This window comes from Opisthorchis viverrini (assembly GCF_000715545.1).
Source record: "Opisthorchis viverrini unplaced genomic scaffold opera_v5_5, whole genome shotgun sequence".
NCBI classification, from domain to species: domain Eukaryota; kingdom Metazoa; phylum Platyhelminthes; class Trematoda; order Opisthorchiida; family Opisthorchiidae; genus Opisthorchis; species Opisthorchis viverrini.
This window is the reverse complement of record NW_008751661.1, coordinates 251,579-269,062: the sequence shown is the minus strand read 5'-3', so window position 1 is coordinate 269,062 and position 17,484 is coordinate 251,579. Positions and strand designations below refer to the sequence as shown.

General features: G+C 45.6%; 2 protein-coding genes across 2 annotated transcripts in view; one reads left to right on the top strand and one right to left on the bottom strand.

Moving 5' to 3' along the window:
* Positions 1-17,484, top strand: part of T265_00485 (hypothetical protein) — a gene marked incomplete at both ends in the record, with an annotated part of 75,498 nt that overhangs the window by 44,808 nt on the left and 13,206 nt on the right. Inside the window, 2 exons of the mRNA XM_009164289.1 lie at positions 14,312-14,558; positions 16,563-16,812. Of these exons, the coding sequence (XP_009162553.1) occupies positions 14,312-14,558; positions 16,563-16,812 (497 nt within the window). The remainder of the gene's footprint in view (positions 1-14,311; positions 14,559-16,562; positions 16,813-17,484) is intronic.
* On the bottom strand, positions 3,747-8,997 carry T265_12563 (hypothetical protein; the record flags this gene model as incomplete). The annotated part of the gene is made up of 3 exons (XM_009164387.1): positions 3,747-3,983; positions 8,597-8,704; positions 8,779-8,997. Coding segments are annotated over 3 exons (561 nt in total), but the record flags the coding sequence as incomplete, so codon positions are not given.

Sequence of the window (17,484 nt, the reverse complement as noted above, 5' to 3'; positions counted from 1 at the left end):
AGAGTGGACATCCTTGTCTGACACCACTTTTTGTAGGGAAGCTTTTGGAGAGCTCACCATACACCCTCACCCGCCCAGAAGTATGTGAATATAGGGATCGAATTATGTTCACGAACTTCTGGGGCATATCCTTTTAAGCAAGTGAAGTTAGCAGCACTGATCGATCGACAGAATCAAACGCACCCGTCAAGTCTAGGAATATCAAGATTGTGGGTCACCTGTACATGTGACGTTGCTCTAACACCTGATGGAGTGTGAATGTGTGGTCAACGCAGCCTTTACCAGGTCGAAATCCCGCTTGAACCTCACGAGTCAAGAGCTTCACGTACCACCGTAAGACGACAAAGAATCGGTGACGCCAGAAGCCTTGTCGCAACAGGCATCGAACTAACACCTCTGTGGTTACTATATTCACGGAGAGTAACCTTTTTGAAAATGGGCATTACTATCGATTCAATCCACTTGTCTGGGACAGTCTTCTCCTAGATAGACCCAACTAGGCTAGACAGGCACCAACTGAGAAATCCACCACCATTCTTGAAAAGAGCAAGTGGAAACTCTTCGAGACCAGCAGCACGTTAGCCGCCATTTCTTGCAACGTCTCCAGCGAAGCACAGACGGGGTCACGGGGACCCCATCCTGGAAGGCGTATGACACCAACAACACCCAAACTTCTCGTAATCTCACTCACGCCCTTCTGCCAAATCGTCTACCTTGCGGTTCGCGCCATTCCGAAGGCGGTATAGAGAACGATACTCGTCTCCGTAGATGGTGTTTCAGTATGCGTAGCGCAAGACCGAGTCACTGCAAATGATGGTGTTGGATGTTTTCCCTGATCGAATTACCAGCTGCACAACTAAATACCCGTTTTCTAATCACTGCGTTACTAATCTGCTGACGCCATCCGAAACCAGCCACGCTTCTGAGGCGTCCGTCGTCGAAAACCTGAAGACGCCTCACATCATCTACCCGCAGAGGCCATGTCTCGCAGCCATACAACAACGCAGCCTTTATTTTAGCCTGCTAGTGAGATGTCTTTTTGACGCCACGAATGACGCAAGTTAGCAAACATGATTCATGCCTTTGAGATTCTCGCACAGACTTCATCAGACACATCTCAGTCAGAGCTAATACAACTACCGAGATATGTAAAGTTTTCCACAATCTCCAGTGATTCTCCTTGAATTGTAAGGGATATGTTCACAGATGGCACTTTTTGAAGCAGGACTTTGTACCTTGAAGGTGTAAGGCGCGTGCCAAAAGATGGTACGATGGTGGTCAGTTTATTTAACAGGGCTTGTGCTTCACTATGGTCTTCAAAGATGAGGGCGATGTCATCTGCGTACTCCAGATCGACCAGGCTCTCACCAGTAAGAATTTGGATATCTGGGATTTGAAGACCATCCAGTGTTCGCCTCATTACTTCATCCATGACGAAGTTGAACAACAATGGGGAGAGTGGGCTTCCTTGTCTGACACCACTTTTTGTAGGGAAGCTTTTGGAGAGCTTACCATACACCCTCACCCGCCCAGAAGTATGTGAATATTGGGATCGAATTATGTTTACGAACTTCTGGGGTATATCCTTTTAAGCAAGTGAAGTTAGCAGCACTGATCGATCGACAGAATCAAACGCACTCGTCAAGTCTAGGAATATCAAGATTGTGGGTCACCTGTACATGTGACGTTGCTCTAACACCTGATGGAGTGTGAATGTGTGGTCAACGCAGCCTTTACCAGGTCGAAATCCCGCTTGAACCTCACGAGTCAAGAGCTTCACGTACCACCGTAAGACGACAAAGAATCGGTGACGCCAGAAGCCTTGTCGCAACAGGCATCGAACTAACACCTCTGTGGTTACTATATTCACGGAGAGTAACCTTTTTGAAAATGGGCATTACTATCGATTCAATCCACTTGTCTGGGACAGTCTTCTCCCAGATAGACCCAACTAGGCTAGACAGGCACCAACTGAGAAATCCACCACCATTCTTGAAAAGAGCAAGTGGAAATTCTTCGAGACCAGCAGCACGTTGACGTTTGAGTAGAGAAATACATTCGGACACTTCTGAACCTGAAGGCGGCTCCATATCTACGTTCCACCTATCTGTTGAATTCAGGTGGCCAACTAAATTGCCATTTGAAGTATCGTGCCCATAGGTCTACATGTTTCACCTTGCTGGATAACAGGGAGCCATTCTGCTCCCCGATAATTTCACTGACAAGAAGCTCCCGAGGACCAGTCGAGCGAATCAAGTGGAGCAGCTGGTGGACGTTTCCAGCATTTTTTGCATCTTCCATTTCTTCGGCCTTTCGGGTCCACCAAGCTTCTCGGTTCGCAAGGGCACTCAGTTTCACCTGGCGTTGGATGATGCGCCAGGCAGAGTTGTGCTTGTGGTGAGCGGGAATCTTTCGTTGGGCTCTCTACAAAGACACGGTCCTATCAGAGATCCACGGTTTGAATGGGGTTGGCTTGGCTGTACCGCAAACAGAAGTTTCGGCCCTGAGTAGCGCTTGGGATATGTTTTCCCAATGGTCATTTACATCCGAAATCGGACCGTGCGGCACTGGTCCACTAGCTTCTCAATGGTTAAGCAAGGTGTGCGCGTTTTGCGTAGACCTGAAAAGCGCAATGAAGAGCAGTCTCGTACAAATGCATGGTTGTATTCCACGCTGGTGGTCAAACAGGAGTGGTATACGAACATAAGACACCTGTTGCCCCATTACGAGCATTAAATGCGGCTAAGTAGACCGGTTTTGGGGGTCTGAAAGCAGACTTTGAAGTGTTAAGGGTTGTTACTAAAGTTGGATGTAGAGAAGCTACAAATCAGTGTAATGAATGGCGAGTAGAGACGTCAGCTGTACGCAGCAAGTAAGGTGACCCAGATGGTGATACCACGTGACGGCCAATATGGCATGATTATATTGTCAGTTGTAACCGTCATGGCTGTACGTGGGCTGAGATACTGCCAGGGTCAGACCTCTAATTACTGGCCAACCTGGTATGAGAGATTCTGTGATTGCCGCATGTAAACTACCCAATATAGCTGAGTGGGTCAAGGAGGCACAGAACCGTCACACTACTGTAAGGTTCAGTCTCTTCGTGACGACAATAATAGTCGTTCAGCTGTAACACCCTTTCGGTGCGTAACTGCCGTGCCACCAGAAGGAATCACGAGGGTTGGGATACTGCCTGGCTGCCCAAACTTAGGGGAAGTCGAAAGGCAGAGGTCGGTTTCGAACCACGGACCTTCGCGCTTTAAACATCAAGCCATCTCGCCGCACAATGTAATGAAAAGTGTATCTGACACTTTTCGCATCATTGCTAGTCGCCACTGGCTAGTCGCGCAATGTTTACCTTGAAATGAATACATGATGAGCCAGCAGGTTAAGACTGCCAAATGCAGCCGGTGTTCGGCGTCATTTATGTAAATTCTAATTTCGGTGCCTCCACTTTGTCGTTTGACATAGTTTTACTCTGAAAACTGGACAGTTTCATTATTGGAATCCATGCTGCTTTTCTTATAATGATGCGGACGTGCATTCTACTGATGCCAGTGCTGACGGCCATTAAGCTCGTTGATTCTTCCTTATTTTTCGATGAAACTTATCAGGAAGGTCAGCTTCCTGAAAGCAACCACTGCATGCCCGGAATCTACGGAGACTCTCAGCTCCGCTAGATGTTGACCAGACAGACAACGCCCCCTCAATATGCAGCGCGTCAAGGCCTTGCATCAAACCCAGTCAGCTCGAGTCAGCGTTGATCAATGTCAGACAACGCCTCCGCAATATGCAGCACGTCGCCGCCTCGTACCAAAGCCAGACCGCGTGCGTCAGCATTGGACCAAGTTCAGGCAGTGTCCTTCCAATAAAATGCTTCAGGCCGTTGTACTTTTCGCACTCGCACGCACTCGCGCTCTCGCAACCACTTTGTTGGAATCTAGCTATTGTGTTCCCTTCCGTGAGCCTTTTTCTCTCCGACACTAGGCACTGGAGCGGGTCAGCAGCAGATACCACAGGCCGGCGAATCAGCAGATATAACAAAACTACTCTGAGAATTCCTTCAATAGGTGAAAACCGCTTTTGGTCTTTTCAACGCTGTTAGAAATGTTGACAGGCTGCAATCGTTTGCATCGCGTGAGGTCTCCAGAGTCAGTGTAACATTTGATTAGTGACTTCCACATAATGTTGTCATTTTCACTTCAGGCGTACCCAAATGACAGTGTTTCCACACGACACGAAAAACTTTAGGTATGCCTGAGTTATTTAGCAGGTTGCCCGGCTCGAAGAGGAATGTCTCCGACAAACCTAAAATCTTTCCCGTCACAGTTATTACTGGGCGTCTTTTGTGCCTAACGGGAGAAATGTCCATTATCCAGCTAGCCCCACGAGTGGCCCTCTCCCCGTTTTTAACATAATTCCACATAAACGTAGCAAATGCATTACTTTCAAGGCCAGATAGCCGCGCTTCTCTTGAAAGCAATTCTCCTAGAAGTCAACCGTCGTTTCCAAATGCGACTGACTTTGAGACTGGGCAGTTCGCTCGGGTGCGTACCGATTAAGATTGTGCGACGAGTAATCTTGTTCGCCGAAGATACTGTTTGTAGTGAATACCTCCACCGCCACATTCAAACTGTCATACAAACTTGATAAATCGATCTGAACGACAAAAACGCAACAGTTGTGCCTTGGATTACACGATACTACGTTTGCGTGATAACGACAATCAACTGACAGCTTGTCAACCGGCAGTTGACTGCTGTTACCGTCAAGATGTACAAGTCGTCGGTCGATGTGACAGTTTGATTTTTGCACCAGTATTTCAATTTTTGTGGTCCTCACCAAGAGATTTAGCTATTCTGAACTACATTCATTTGCAGTGAGATTCAGTGACTGGGCCCTCCAGCTCCACATACCACGAGCCTAGTGGTGGTGTTTGTATGGCTTTCCTCCTTTCGGAGTCTTCGGGATGTGGATGTATGATCATTCCCAAATACGAACGTCTCGCAGTCAGAGCCGACATAATGCACTCAAAAGTGTACACAGTATTCCGCAACGAAAACAGCCTTCGAACTAGGTATAACTGGATGTGGGTTCCATGATTGAAAGATGAATGTTACTATGTTTTGTCTAAGTGCGAGTCAGTCACACTGCTGTTCAGCCGCTCTTCGCCAAACGGTTGATTGTTCAAGCTGCCTACCGGGAGGTCGCAGATCCAAGGCTCCCTGGGTTTTTGTGAGCTATTCACTGCTGGTGTTTCCCAACAAAATAAAACAGCTGCGCACCGCTTTTCAACCTAGATTGACTTCATTTATGTGGGGAAATCTTTACTAAAATTGGGCAATGTGTGAAGAATCAGTTGTACTAGAAAACACACTCTTATGTTTCTTATCGCTGCGCATATGGGCCTGGTTATATTAATGTCGTTGTGAAGACTGCAGTGGAAGTGTGTATGCCGTATGCGATTTGTGAATATCACACGAAGAACATAAAGCTCAGATGAAGGTTTCTACACTGAAGATGGCGTGTTTTGTTTGTATATTCAAGCTTTCATCGGATCCCATGTTCTTCGTGAGCCCACCAACAACTTCACACACGGATCTTTACCAAAGGTTCGTGTTTCTGATCAACTTACCCCTCAGGAGAAGCAGAATGGTTGGCACACAGTATGGGCTCTCTCAAGCTGTGCGGCACGCAGTCAGGGTTACCTTTCACTCTCTGTTTCTTGGTGAATGCTGAAAGAGTTTAAGAGAAGCACATCGTTGCCGGATCCGTGAGGATATGTGCGCCCACATGCAAACGGCCACATTAGCTAGTTGTAGATACAGTCCTGCTCAGTGAGTAAGAGCTGTCGATAGAAGTCTTAGGCAAGAAACCATGAACTAACTGTAGGTTACTGGTCGTTGGGAGATAGCTTAAAACTTGTGTTATGCAGTCGCTGGATTTCCAAGCCCTCTTCGAAGGTTTTATCGGCAATCTATGGAATATGATAGTACTAATTTTTCTGCGTCATGCAGAGGTCAGTTAAAGAATCTTCGCCTCGTTGATACCGGCAGGTAGTTTCGGTACATTAGGAGAAAGGGTTTGCTCAAAACCAGCCAAAATTGGGCATTCTCTTGTAGTATGAGACTTCATCCAGACTGATAAACTTAGTATCTTTCTTCTCACAGCTTCCACCGGAAACCACGAAAGATGTCTTTCGCATCCTTTCACTTACAGCCCTTTGAATTTATCAGAGACGCCATTGAAACTAACCACCGAACGAAACACACTGGACAGATTCCATTCGCACGTGACACGACAATCATCTGCCTTCAGTTTGAATCCCACTGAGTACCGAATATTTATTAGTGTACTAGTGGTCTCATTAACACACATTAACTGCTATGTTGGTTATGGAGGACACTTTAATTTTTGCCTTGAGGACGTGACCATTTTGGATAAGATCCACCCTAAGGAATTAAGCCAATTAGTGTAATTTAGGTTGATTAGCCGAAGGTGATTAGGGACCGTGGGAGTTTCTTCCAATTATTTGTCCATCCAGGGACAAATAATTTTTTCATTTAACCACGTATATTCAGTTGGACGAGAAATACAGCTGAATGAAGAATTTTTAGTAAAGTGGCGGTTGTGGTTTGGATTTTGTTTATGCATCATTCACAATTTCCCCCTCGAACTGTCAGCTCTGAGATGTTAGGAACATCCAAACCCATACTCCTGCTACACGCAACTTCAATACCCCCCCTGCATAATCTACTGGCGAGCCAGTGGCAGCTATGAAGAGAACGTAGAAATATCCATTTTTGTGACACGTCCAGTCTTCAACCTACGCGGCGGAACAGTATGAGTAGTCGCGTAAGGGCCATACGGGAGACCAAGTTGACTTGAAGTTCATCTGCAGGCTACAGGAACCAAAAACAGAACCTGACGGGGCCTGAAAATATTCGGTCACTCCCCGCTGAAGTAGAGGATGTGCCGTAGAGGGTTTTGACCGTTGTAGATCACTCGATTTTTGTCTCAATCCACGTTGCGGAATGCCGCTAGACATGTGTTTGCTCCCATTATTCGCAGTCGTGATCAATAAAGTCATTATGCCGAAAAATCCTACCCACATTCAGGTATGAAGATAAACAGAGCCTTGGATATTAACCTTTGGCGGCCGCTTATCACAAATGCAACTGACGGCGTGGGCAACGTGCCACGTGTGACACGTGACGAGCTGAACCGAATGGTAGTAGATATGTTCATAAGTCGCGTGCCTTCATTTGGCGCATAGTTACCACGGCGATTAGTTAACACTGGGATGCGACATCCCTTTTCAACTTGCGTTTATGGTCTAGTGTAAGAGTTGATGACCTGCACTAGCACCGGTGAGCCGCAACCAATCATCCGGTTATTGTTGTGTTGATGGTTCGAAGACTTATTTGATGAACATCATTCCGATTTGTTCGCTTATCTGCTGTTATCTGCTGTACGCGCCTGCGGAGAGGCAGCGAACGTACTCGGATTATTATACTATTTTGTGCGTTCTGTTCAAGTGGTATCCAGTCTGCCTCCCTAAAACCCGATGTGGTATTGCTGGTTGGACAGACACTAATCGCACGTCAAGCCAACACAACGCAACCTATGAGTACAGTTTACTGCTCAAATCTTCGGATCACTGTTTTCTTCGTCGGAAAGTGTCTAAATCTCCATAACATTTCAGGGCATTTGCAGAAACTCTCCTTTCTATCGGACACATAATACGCAATGTCGAGACAGTTCCTTTCTGCATCCGAAGAGTCGAGCATCAGAGGCACAAACCTGCTGTAAGAGAAGTCATGCCTACCAAAGTGATTACCGTTTGAAGTGCTACTGTCCACAGGTTGACCGCCACATGTTGTCCTCACCTGGTATGTCAACATGCCTTAACTTCGGGAATATCGACTGTCTACTATGTCACTGCACGTACCCATTTGTGTACGGGAAATATGGTGATTGACTTGTCGATGTATGTGCTTAGCGAACATTTCCGTGACTCCCAACTGTCTTGCGGTTATGTATTAGATGGTGACTCAAACAGGAGGGCTTAGAAAAGCATACTAATTTCCCATCTGGCGGTAGCACTGTCAGCGGATCGACTTTTGTCTACTCTGTTAGGTGGTCGTAGTGATTCTCTAGGCGCATTTCACTTGTGAACGGTTTTTTGTGTGTTCACCTCCGTTAACACCTGCAGGTTGTTCCACACCAGCTGTCAGCAGAAAACTACTCATCGTGTGGTTTTGGTCACATGAAGGACACGGGTCAATCTTTGACCAACCTCCTGCGTCAGTTTTGGATCTCTATCTCACTCTGGTTGCTGTTAGGTTGGTCAGTCAGCCGAACAATAGTCGGTCAAGTAGTGCAATATCACATCAGCATACTGACTGTTCTGAGGAGAGGAGGGTTTAGCAAATACAGCGTCCGTAAGTGGACTCTTCTCAGGGGTGATATTGGTTGGGCCTCTGGAGAGAGACAACTGCACCGGCAACTGAAAGACCTTAAGAAATGCAGTCGGTTCATCTGCGAGGATCTCCTCCTTGGAGAAGATCGCTTTAGTATATGAATAACATTTCACCAGCGGAATAATAATAATAATCGTTCAGCTGTAACACCCTTTTGGTGCCTAGCGGCCATGCCACCAGAAGGAAGCATGAGGGTAGGGATACTGCCAGGTTGCCCAAGCCTAGAAACGGAAGTCGAGAGGCAGAGGTCGGGTTCGAACCGCGGACCTTCCGGTCAGTAAGTTTGCACTCTAACCACTTGGGCCATCTCGCCTCACCCCAGTGGAATACCCCGGACTTTTAGTTGGTCTGTTAAGGGAGATCATCTGGATGGCTTCCGCATCATGTAGGAATCTTTGAATGCGGGTGTGCAAATAGTCCCGAGCCGTCTTGTAAAACTCCTGTCTGTATAAGGATTCCCAAAGAATGCGCTCCTTGAGCTGTGGACTGTTGTGCTTCGCAGTTCCAGAGGAACCTGTCGTCTAGTACTACTGAATCACTTGATGGTCTGAGTCGGGTCACCGAGTGTGCCACGATTCACTTTGTTGTGGCGCAAACATTTCGATGCACCACGCACAGAACTTGTAAAGTACTGCCAAAAAGATTAAGTTGCAGCATGTAGACAACAGAGTCTATAGTGCAAGTGTACGAAAAGGCACAGTCCTGTGTTGTAGAAATACCGACTGCACTGCAACTAGCAATTTTCGAGTAAGTATTTTACTCTACGTACTTCTGCTTTGGGTCTTTGTACTGCCTTCTTCAGGTCATCTAGTGAACTAGGCCATACTCCAAGCGTTTGAGTGACCCTAGGTCTCGAAAACAAAGCCGCTCATGTCTCGTTGAGTTTTCTCAAAAACACCAAGTACTCCCAGTCCAATACACTCGACACAGTACAGATGTTTAAGTCCGCGTTGAGAGGCAGGACACTCGGTGCCGGATCATGTTACGTTCTGTTAGGTCATCTCATTAACCAGAAGTGCTAACTACACTACTTTTAGCATCAGAGTTATAAGCACTTTGCATCCTTGTGACCTGAATACCGGTGTCTGTGTGTGTGTGTGTGTGTGTGTGTGTGTGTGTGTGTGCAGACACACGAACTCTATCGGTTCGTCCTGTGATGCTCTTCTGTCTCTTTCAACTGGAGAACTCTCGTCCTACGAATCCACTGGTGCAGTTGGTAGGTAACATCCGCTTTTACCGATCTGTGAATTCATGTGTATTCATTATGTGGTCAGTACAAATCGTTTTTAGTGACAGCGAGTAATATTTTCAGCATGTGTGTGCGTACACTGACGTACTACAAACCTGCATAGTCACCATGTGTGCGTGTGTTGTGCAGTAAATCTTTATTCATGTCTTTGATCACAACCACGGAGAGATTGTCTTAAGACGTTGTTGGTAGCAGGCGGATTCTTTTGAAGCTCTTCGTAGAGTCAAATATGCAAGTACAGAGACATGCACGAACTAGTTAGGGGATTCACATAGCCGTGAGAACGTGCTACGCTAGCATGTTGTGGTTTCCGGCTTCGACTGTGAGTAGTTCTGACAGTAAGTGTAGGAGGCAGACTGTGCGGAATTAACACATTTGATGTTTTCTGGTCGCAGTCCTGTTTGACGGTGGTTGAAACGAAATTCCTGAAGTCCGGTGAAGGAAACGGTCCCGTGAGTCTCTTTCGTGAGGGGACTGGGTTCAATAACGTGAATTAATTTGCTGTGTTCCACGTTGGACTGACAGAAACACACACACAGAGACCAATTTGGTCGGCGCATTTGAATGGTAGCTACAGCGTGGGTTAGTTAGCAGAATTTTTCCAGATACATTCATTTGCAAATCAGTTTGGCTCTCACGGGAAACTCAGCTGAATCTCTTGTTTCTGATGGTCTTCTGCAATTGAATGTGCTGTTCAAAGGCCACCTCATGTTTCAGTTGATAAGATATTCCAGATATTGCAGTGTATTTTCACAAAGGAAACTACTCACAAGGTTGCGGCAAACTCTTTGACAGCCTAGGACCGGTTTCGCGCTTTTTGGAGCTCATCAGATAGCCGCAGTCCTCGAGAGACTGAAGCGAATATGTGGGACCCCAAGAACGGCAAAACCGGTCGTGGGCTGTCAAAGAGTTTTCCGCGGCCTTGTGAGTACATTCCTTTGTGATAAGTTTCTCAGCTTTATTTCTCATTCGAAACTGGGTGCGCTAGTAAGATCACTCTACCGCTGTTCACTAGCTAGTCGGGTTGACCGAGAGACTGAAGCGAATCTGTGGGACCCCAAGAAAGGCAAAACCGGTCGTGGGCTGTCAAAGAGTTTTCCGCGGCCTTGTGAGTACATTCCTTTGTGATAAGTTTCTCAGCTTTATTTCTCATTCGAAACTGGGTGCGCTAGTAAGATCACTCTACCGCTGTTCACTAGCTAGTCGGGTTGACCGAGCTAGTGCAGTTCCTCCAAGTGATTTGTGATATTCGTTGCTAGGCTTGAGCCAGTATCAGCACCAAATTGCTCCCGTGCTTTTTGTGGTTTACGTCACTGTAGTGTTGAGTGGCCAACGTGCAAACCAGCATAGAGGGAACCAATAGTGGATCGCTTATGAGCAAGTGACAGAGCTTGACATAGGGTGACTTAAGTGAGCACAGTGATGCGGCACCCAGTGTTGCATACTGTGCGGAGTCATCTGCTGAAGCCTGATTTTGGCCGGACGACAGATACCACCAAATGTGAACAGGCACACAGATTGGTCATATTGGACTGAATGAGTTAAGCTCACCACTGCACACTGACTTTTGCCGTTTAGTGGCGATCTTCACGGGATGTAGCGAGACTTCTGCAACTGTTACAAGGTATCTGCAAAACTCCGCTTTGACTGAACCTACCGCGTTGTCATTTGACCAATACCGTTTGCAAGGAAGCTCCTTGTGAGGAGAAATCCTCGTACAAACTGAGGATTCTTTCGTTTTGGATTGTCGTCTTTATGCATACCGATTTTCCTTAGAAAAAATTAGTCCGTTTCTGATTGTTTCCGACTGTCTTGTGCGCAGGAATGGTTGCACAACCAAAATTGATGGCTAATTGTTTTTTGCAGAACGATGGCAGGTTAACGCCCATAATTAGGCATCTTATATGATCCCTGGACGCGTACACAGAGGAGCTTGGCCCCTTTGGTTAATTATTTAGTGTGTGAAACGCTAATTATGGCGGTCAACTTCGGTTCATGGAATTGGAATTTTCATTTAACGAAGTTGTTTACTGAATAACAGGCTCTTTTGACTTCCAATGAATAGGACTGAAAAAAACCTCAAAGCGACCGAACCTAACCGTGCTGCGATTGTTTATTCACCCAGTGTCCCATGCCAAGTTGGTCAGTCAGGAAAGGTCAGAAAAAGAGTCCCATGACCTCCAGGTTATGATTTGGAACATGCTTGACAAAGTGTTCCTTAAAAGCCGGACTACCGTGGTTGTCCTACGTCCACTGTCGCTGCATTATGATGATGCTTCTAAGCCAAGGTCTTGAGGACTCCAATCGTCCTTCTGTCCAGGTTTTGGCACCCTGACGTTGTCTCATGTTGAATCCACCTTGTATTCAACGAGTTCATACAAAGCCCCAAAATGATATTGTCGAAAAAGCAAGGTTCATCTAAAGACCGCAGGGCTATGGTACGAAAGTAAGAATCTATACCATACCTTACTTCAAGTTGTTAGACGCCTCTGACAAACGCATTAATGCCTGTCAATTTTCACTCAAAATCTATGGTCAGTGTCTTCATATGGGGAACCTTCAGCATGGAAAATAAGCCACTGCAGTTTGAAGAAAGTGTGGTCAGTTCAAGGTCATACTTTACGTGAACGAACGATTGCGATTCTGTCGCTACAAGAACGAGGAATTAATTGCCGCTTAAATGACAAAACATTAGGCTGGGGAACGGCGCAACAAATATATGCTATCGCACTCAAGAAAGTGTTAATTGTGTTAACAGAATTATCATCTCGTTCTGCATAGATCCATGGACGGCAATATATTGGCCGTCGCGTGGTGTCAGCATCCGGGTCACCTTACTTACCTCATAGAGCAGGGCCATTAAGCGAAAACAATCTACCGCTGGACTTTCCATCTTTATTCACTATTATCTCCTACTTTCCTTCTTACTATATTTCAAAGCAGATCTCGGCTATAAACATATCAGTCTTATACTTACTAGAGTGACTCAAAGTACGCCACCACCACAACTATCGCTTCTCAAATGTTGATTTCCTATTTTATCGTAGCCTTTAAAAGACCAATTGGTCAGCAAGCTGCTCTAGCGAGTGTTCCTGGAAATTTATCCATTAATATACGCTGCATTTTCAAATCCAAGTATGATAATTGGGCTTACGGTTGTCCAGGCGTTGTCCATCCAACTCAGGAGATTCTGGAACTGCTGCAGTAGGCTGCGCTGGCCTTGGTGTGGCACTCGGCTTCCGAGCCCCAGACCTCCCTACTCGAATGGATCCTCACAAATAACCGTCTCCGTACCGTTCGTTCGTCAATTTCATACAAAGCCGCACTAACTGAAATGCTCTCAGTTCTTTGTTTTTAGTTTCTGGATATGCACCAAACAGCCGTAGCCTTGATTCCGAATAGGACACCTTCTATCAACAACTATCTATTCTCAGGCTGTTATGACCATAGCCAAGCGAGTAGCTCTTGTGAACAACTTTGTCACCCGCCTTTTGGTTTGGTGAATCGATGAGTCTTATGCGCGTTACAATTTGATTCCTGCAGGATTTCCGTCACGTTGGAACGTCTAAAATTACATGACCTTATTCAGAACCATCACTAAGAAGATCATCACCACAAACAGTGAAATAGTTGAAGCATGGATTTGTACCCCACTTATACAATCAGTGTTTGGTACGACCGTGGTAGTTTCGAATGAAACAAAGATACTCTCGCCCTTCGGAAGATCACGGGCATATAAATTTGGGACAGTGCAGCGGAGCCGTGTGTAGTACGTTTTCAGTGTTATGGATTCGAGTAATCGAGAACCACATGTGCGGGTCCGAGTAACAGTTCCAACAGTACCTCCATCGTACTTGCTTTAATCAGGTGAATAGAAAAGTCAAAAGGGGTTTTTCAGGATTGTTTTATAAGCCCTTTTCAGTCCAACCACAACATTATGTTAAGTGTAGCTCTGAACTGGATCTATCAGGCAGAAATTTTAAATCATGCTGCCTTTCTGCCCACCAAACTGAAATTTTTTAGACATATCATGGAGTCTTTCACTTTTACGTTGAAAATGGACTGGTAAAAGGGTAGCTAGGAAGAACTAGATAAAGGCGATTAAGGTAAAAACCCAGAAGCCAAGCACAGTCGGGTTGGAACAGGACTGCATCTACAGTAGTTGTCTTGGGGTTTGTAGAAAACTTTGGTAACTCCCACCTTCTACTGTGACTTCGTATCAGTTCACCGAATGCCAAAACCTGCTGTAGCCCACCAGCGGACTCATAACATCGATACACCATACCTGGTCGACTGATAGTTGCAACTACTTCATACTACTGCGCGCCAAAAGTAGCTTAAAATCGTCAGGAAAAATGATGGGACTTGCCAGGTGGATGGACGGCTGGTGTGTCTGACTGCTGTAGACGGACTTGACGATCATGGGAAAACTTGTTGGACCAGGGGAATAACTGTACAGGACTATCGTAAATTTGTCCAAATCAGTTACATAATTCTACAGCACAGTCATGATCGCATATGGTGTGAATGATTTTTGCCCAACAAATTTATCTTGTCCCCATTCCTTTACTTCTTACAGGTTTTTCTGTCCACCACCTTGTGTTTATTTGCGAGGAGAAGGTTGGGGCATAACCCCCGATAAACAGATGTCCCTAAGTGACGGCGCGAACTCCGGTGAATTGGAATCTGGAAGCGATCAGAGAAGTGGGCATGAAATTCCGTCGTGTTCTACCCTTCCTCAAGTCAGTTATCCCTGTCTAGTTCCCTCCGCCTCCGGTCAGATGAGCGGGGCCAGTTCAGCCCTAGGAAGTTCAGACGCATCACAGGTTAGTTAGTCTGTCAGGAGATTGTCTTCATTGTATTCATCGAAATTTTGGCATGGCCATTTTGCGAGAAAACTTACGCTCAAACTTTATAAAAAAAGTTGGTAATGGATCGGGTGGCTGTTGGTCTGTTCACCGAGCTTGGCAACTGATTTGCAAACGTTTCGTCACCATTCGAGGCGACATCTTCAGTGCGCTGTTTGTTGGGTTTGGAAAAGAGGCCACCTCTAACGGATCCCCAAAACCACCTTATGTTTCCGTTCTGCTAAACTGGCCTTAGCAACCAAAATGGGAGCCCGCGAACCCTTATAAAGATTCAAAAGTCAAAACTCATCTTGAAAAAAATTCGACCGTTGTCTCTGTTGCTTGATTATATATTGTTTTCATAACGCAAATCACAGATGTGCAGATGTTACTATGTGTTCAGTAGTAACACTTTTTTGTGTTCACATACCTGGCCCTACCATCGTCACCCTAGTGAGTACTAAGTGGAGCGTAATGTCTCATGGAACGGTCTTTTTCAGACCACAATCTTCGTTTCGGTTTTTAAGGGCTTGGTAAATGCTCTGTGCTTCTCCTCACTATTCAGTATATCACATTTATAAAAACTCTACATTGACCAATGCGATACACAGATGGAGTGAAAACCGTCAGGTATCTCCATTGAAGCTACTAGCGGCGTTCACAGGTTCTTCTAACGTATCATTAATCAGTCCCGTACACCGAACTTTATGCAACGTTGCCTTTTTCCTGTTTACTGTTGTGTGACACTTTGACAGACCGTAAGAGCAAATGGGCTTGAATTCGTACAATAGTGGAATGAGTGAATGAAGCTAGTGGAATTATTCCGCCCGCGTGACAAGGTCGCCCTCTATAGATCTTTTTATAAGGTTTGTTTTATTAGCTCAAAACTAAACACCATTTTAAAGGCGAGAGTTTGCGATTAGAAGTTCTACTGTTTCACTAAAACCTTTTGAAATGGAGCCGTAGTCTCGCGTCTGAGTCAAAGCCAGTTCGTGTGTCGATCGTAAGTCAATTACTTTTATACAGTTTTCCACCAGGAGATGAACTCATCAAGAGATCTGCGAGGGTTTGGTCACATTGGGTTATTTAAGCCCACTAATTAACTTTTTCAAGCACGGGACCTATTGCACCAGTAATCATGGTCTATCAGAATTCGTGTACTTTTGCTTTCAACCTAATCAGCTTAACTGAAATGCTCCCTGATACCCCTCAGGCGTATTGGATGGTCTTCCCAAGTCCACTTGATAAACAGACTGAACTGTCTTTTTGCACTGGTTTGTACGGCTTGATGGGTATACTAAAGTCATTCCACCCTGATTTCGTCTTGTTGTTCTCATATATAACAGTCTCTATCAAAAGTCGGCCGCGGGATTTTCCTCCGGTGTGTTGTACCAAGAGGTGGTAGGTGTTGATGAACACTCTCCAGAGAAGATAATACATTGGTTGTGGTGAGAACCACTGTTTTCCTTGCCTTAATGCAGTTGAGCTACATGCAAACAACAATTACGTTTTGGGGGCCCAAAGTACCTCTACAACAAACTTGTTTTCAACGCTACTAGTCAGTCACTTACTTGAATCTGGAATACATGAAAAACCAATCCATCTTTGTCACATCCAGGAGACTCTAGAAGCGACTTTTACTGGGACTGGATGTGTCCCTCAAAGGATATCAACTGAAAGCTAAGTCTTTCAGAAATTTAATCGGGTGGTTTTGCTTAGCGGGTGGCCTAACTTTAGGGGAATAGTTTATGCCGGGGGATCATTCCGTATCGAAGTAAAAACTGGATAAAGAGAACAAACGATTCATAGTGTAACGATCACCGACAAAATTAAAGCTAATTGTTTTACTGCCTGTTAAATCATCGTGCATGCCTCCTCTGACTGTATGATGACCAACAGAGAATGATTTGCAGCGGATTTGGTTGTGTTTTGCATCCGTTTCTTGTCAGTGACTCCTCCCTTTCCTTCGATTCTATCTCACAGTTACTTGCTTTTATGGGCATCGGTGGCACGAGTTCACCACAAGAAATGGTTCAACTGAATTTGGACAGAGGACGTGACTACTCGAATGCCAAAACTCTGTTTATCTCCGATTCGGACAAGCGGAAATATTTTATGCTCATGCTGAAAATGTTCTATCCGAGTGGCAGAGACCTAGGCCAGTTTCACTCACGGCGAATCAAGGTGATCTCCAAACCTAGCAAAAAGAAGCAGTCTTTGAAGAACACTGATTGTAAGTAGCCGCATACAGTAAATGAACCGTAGTCATTAGGAATATTGCTCGGATGTCCACCATGAAATGTTAAGCAGGCTGTAGATCCACTGAAGACAAAGAACACGAAGCCTATGGAGTCGCAAATTCATGCACACCCAAGCGCAGCTATGAAAAGCCATCGGCTTGAACTATCGAAACACGGAGAAGAACAAGCGACAGGTTGGCATCCACGAAGCCTCGTTGTGTACAGGTAGCCATCTGAGGGGGGGGGGGCAGATGGATCGAACGAATCCTCAGTCCTATGAGTTCGTCCCGGTAGTAAATAGGCCGTCTCGCCAATTTCCCATAATAAGACTCTTTGGTTTGCTTGCCGATAACACCGTGGCTGCTCCAGCGAAAGATCTGAATTTATCAGAATTTACCACTGAAAAGGTTTGCTAGTCAGCGTGGACAGGTAGCCATCTGGGGGGGGGGGCAGATGGATCGAACGAATCCTCAGTCCTATGAGTTCGTCCCGGTAGTAAATAGGCCGTCTCGCCAATTTCCCATAATAAGACTCTTTGGTTTGCTTGCCGATAACACCGTGGCTGCTCCAGCGAAAGATCTGAATTTATCAGAATTTACCACTGAAAAGGTTTGCTAGTCAGCTGGACAAATAGCCATAATCATCTTGTCTGTAGATAGCATTCA